This window comes from Trachymyrmex cornetzi, unplaced genomic scaffold (assembly GCF_001594075.2).
Source record: "Trachymyrmex cornetzi isolate Tcor2-1 unplaced genomic scaffold, Tcor1.1 scaffold772, whole genome shotgun sequence".
Taxonomy (NCBI): Eukaryota; Metazoa; Arthropoda; class Insecta; order Hymenoptera; family Formicidae; genus Trachymyrmex; species Trachymyrmex cornetzi.
Genome location: NW_017300105.1, coordinates 75,668 through 79,854, shown reverse-complemented (window position 1 = coordinate 79,854; position 4,187 = coordinate 75,668). Strand labels below are relative to the sequence as shown.

At 30.1% G+C, this 4,187-nt stretch overlaps 1 protein-coding gene across 1 annotated transcript in view; it reads left to right on the top strand.

Moving 5' to 3' along the window:
- Positions 1–2,853, top strand: part of LOC108768266 (nose resistant to fluoxetine protein 6-like) — an 11,436-nt gene extending 8,583 nt beyond the window's left edge. Inside the window, 3 exon segments of the mRNA XM_018518640.1 lie at positions 261–435; positions 2,533–2,675; positions 2,749–2,853. Of these exon segments, the coding sequence (XP_018374142.1) occupies positions 261–435; positions 2,533–2,675; positions 2,749–2,853 (423 nt within the window).
- Positions 2,854–4,187: the final 1,334 nt, after the last annotated feature.

Here is a 4,187-nt window from a genome sequence, read left to right as displayed (position 1 = left end):
TATATTCTAATTGTAACCGTTATTCTGTAATTCTTATATCTTTATAATTTTATATATTATTTTTATTTATACTGAAGATGGCCACATTCAGGGCCGAAACGTTTATACTTTGATTTATTATATCTGACATAATTATTGTAATTCTTTTAATTTTATATACGAATATATTAATGATATTTCACTAACAATATCTAGTGTGTGGCATATGCTCAACCGTTTTTATTGTTTACAATATTTTAAGCAAAATGTATAAATTTCAGAATATTATAATTTTATGTTGGATTCTTGGCGCTGCTTGCAACATTTTGGTGTTATTTGGCCTTTACAAACGACAAATATCCGTTCTGTCTACTGCTATTTATGTTGCATTAAGTAGAACAGTTTGGGCCATAGGCATAGCATGGATTGTAATAATGTGTTGTACTGAGCATGGAGGTTAGTCGATTTAATAATAGTATTAAATAGATAAAAAATAATCAAAATATTCTGTCTCAAGAACTTTTTAAAAATAAAAATTGCTAAAAAGAGAGGAAAGGCTACTCTCGGAGGCAAAACTCGTTGTTAAGTGCTAATGATTAATCTACATTTAATATTTATCAGTTTATATAAATATTAAATCATACAAACGTATCAACCTTCATCAGTTCCTTAGTGTAAAACATAATAATTAAGCTAATTGAAAGTAACAATAAAATTAAATATAAACAATATGAAGAATCTTTATTTTAGACCGCATATGTGAGAAACACAATCAATACTAGAAATTTAAAATACCTATCACGGTCAAAGCTGGATCTTCATTGTTTTAAATAATTCAATCTTGATTTACTAATATACACTATACATGAACTTGCATATATACTATATTGTAGTTTTTTTCAAACTGCTCGCTGAATTGTTTTTCCGGACTATAAACGCAATTAAAGCTGCTCTAGTAATCGCGAATTAAATTGGTAAGCAATTTAATAATTTAATGCTATCATCAAGCATCATATTATAAGGATGTTAATATGTTGAAAATTAAATATAAGAGTCGCAATCGGAGGCGTTACGACCGCCTTTGGCGCCCTACGCTGGAATTTGCTTTTACTTCCCATTACAACCCAGGTAGCAAGCTACGTCATTTTGACGTCATTTTGACGTCAAATGACGTCTTTTTGATGTCAAATGACGTTATTTTGACGTCAGCTTGCTACCAGGGTAGGATTTCTAATGGTCAATTTCTTCACTTCCAGATAAGTTGCGGATAACCTTATCCAGGAGATATCTCCATTGTATTCTGGGAGATATCTCTTGGATAAAGTTATCTAGAGGTGAAGAAATTGGGCATAAGTCTTTGAAGCACCAATTCACAACCAACGACAATCAACCAACAACTTAAAAAAAAAAGGAATTTCCATCAATATTTGCATTTTAAGGGATACGAATACAGTAAATTTTCTTTTGTAATAATATTTTGACGCTTAATGCAACATACTATATTATACTATTATATTTTCTGGCTTGGTTTTTGGAAATATTCTGATTACGTCATCGAGTACGTTTACGTAACTTCGATTGTAACGTAATCAAGACTGATTATGTAATCAAAACTGTTCGCCAATTCTTTTTCAATTGTTATCATAGCTAAATCGCACGATTACGTGCATCATTGTATTTCTTAAATAATACTTTATTATTTTTAAATTTGAAAGAGAGTGATAGAGAGAGAGAGAGAGAGAGAGAGAGAGAGAGAGAGAGAGAGAGAGAGAGAGAGATGCCTCTGCAGTTGTCACAGACATTGGCGCAATTAATGAGATCTGTGACGCTATTGCTAAATTTGAAAAGATTTTCAGAAAATCATTTTTAGCTAATTCATTTAAAATACCAAGTAAGGTAAAGCTTTATATTTACAGGAGTAACGCTGGCTATTAAAATTTTGCGCCCCTCCAAATTTTACCCTTTACGCTGGAGCGTACCTGCTTAGTGCCTCGTAACGTCTCTGACCGCAATATAAATTGGTTACCTATATTAGATAATTTAAGTAAAAAATTATGACGTCATTAATATTAAAAGTATTTGTAAATACGTGTTCTTTTTCGATGGAAGAATTAAGAAAATATTGAACGAGATCAATAAAATTAAAAATTTACGTTACACAAGTAGCATAAATTGTAAATAGTAATAGAACTTATTTTCCACTGCAATCATTTGGAATAATATCTAACAAAAATCCATCGTCGTATGAATTAGCCTCAGTAAATCAATGCCGATTTTTGCAGTAATCTTTATGTACAGTCTACAAGTTTCTCAGTCCACATAATTGCAGTAGATTCACAATTTTCCTCAGTGGTACATTCTTTTTAAATTGTCGTCTGATAAATTAGTTATTACGTTTGAGATAACTAATTTATCCGACGACAATTTAAATAATTTAGCGTCAATAGATATAAGGCTTAATAAGCATTTTTGTAATAGACAATAATAAATCATAACAGAGCAATGTTATAATTTAGAAAAAAAATGTTATTCTTATTAAACGCTTTATTACAGGTATTATTAAGGAGCTTTTATCATGGAAAATCTGGATTCCTCTTAGCAGACTTACATACTGCGCTTACCTTATACATCCTGTTATTATACGTTCGATTCATTTGCATAGTGAAACATTTATTCATTTTGAATTTCTGTCCATGGTAAGTACACAAACAATCAAAATTCCAACCTCGATAAAATAAATATACTTATTGTCACAATTTTCATTTTTAGACCACTACGATCATAGGATATTTGGTGATTAGTTATTTTTGTGCATATGCATTGTCTTTAATGGCAGAGTTACCATATATCCTATTAATGCGAAAGTTCAGCTAATCTCATAACAGAAAAAGGAACATGAGATTATAATTTCACATACATGATTGCAATGGAAATAATGTAATATTGTAATAATTGTAATTAAAATTCAATAATATAAAATCAAATTTTAGACGTTGGTCTTTCTATATATTTGTGTGAAGTCATATTCGACTGCAATGGAGCTAAGAAATAAACTAGGTACAATTTGCGTGAACTATGTGGAAGAAACAAGATCTAAAATAAGCATGAATTTAATAAATTGAATGATTTTTTAAAAATCAATTATTGCATAGAATTAATTTTAATTTTTGAGATATACAGCCATGTGCAAAATTTATCCTAGGGATATTCAACGGATATCGCGATAATCTTATGATATCTGTGGATGAACCCAATTATTCAAAGGTTATCCAGGGGATGTACAAGTGTCCGCATGTGTAAGATTCCACAGACGTTTTAGACGACATCGTGGGATATCCAAGAAACTCCACGAGATGTCATAAATATATATGCGTGTGTATATACATATGTGGTTGTTATCTAAAATAAGAGGGAAATGTTTTAAGATATCATATCATGGGAGCGAGAAATATATTGATCCATTATTATATAACGAAATAGAAGATTAATTTAAAATAATGTATATCACATATCTTTGTAATTTATATATTCTTAAGCTGCGTTCGGAAACGTTACGCGAGTGCTTCTGTATATCCTCATTATTCACCTAATGTTAAAGATAAGTTCACCTAATGTTAATGCTAAGGGTAAGATGATATACGTTGGCACCCGGATAATGTTCTCGAATACAGTATATCTTAGTATAATAGTTAATATACAATCTTAACTAATCAAGTTAAACTCCATCAAATTAAAAAGTAAAACAAATGGTACTGTCTCTTGTTATTTATACAAACTTACCTTTTCAAAAAAAGGTAAAAAAAGCGCTAAGCATGCATGCTTTTCATAAAAATTATTTGGATCGGTTTCACCAACGCCAATTACTTAATTCGCCGTGGAACTGACTAATCGCGTTTGCTGTTTAGTGGAATTGACCACTTATCGTTAACACTTATGGTTAATTACGGATTCGGCTTAATCGAGTTGGTGAAACCGGTTCTTTGTATATAATATTACCTAACTCTAATGATATGTATCATTCATATAAAAGATTTGATATCAACAAAATTAAGGCGCCAAGTTAAGGAGGTTGTAAGGGCATAAAACACATATATTAATATTTTCGCTTTAAACAAACTATATACATGTGAAAGTTGTGTTCATAATATTCTAGTTTTATTGAGCAACACATTTTTATAGGTTATTTATTTCATTTGTTATTAGTTTTA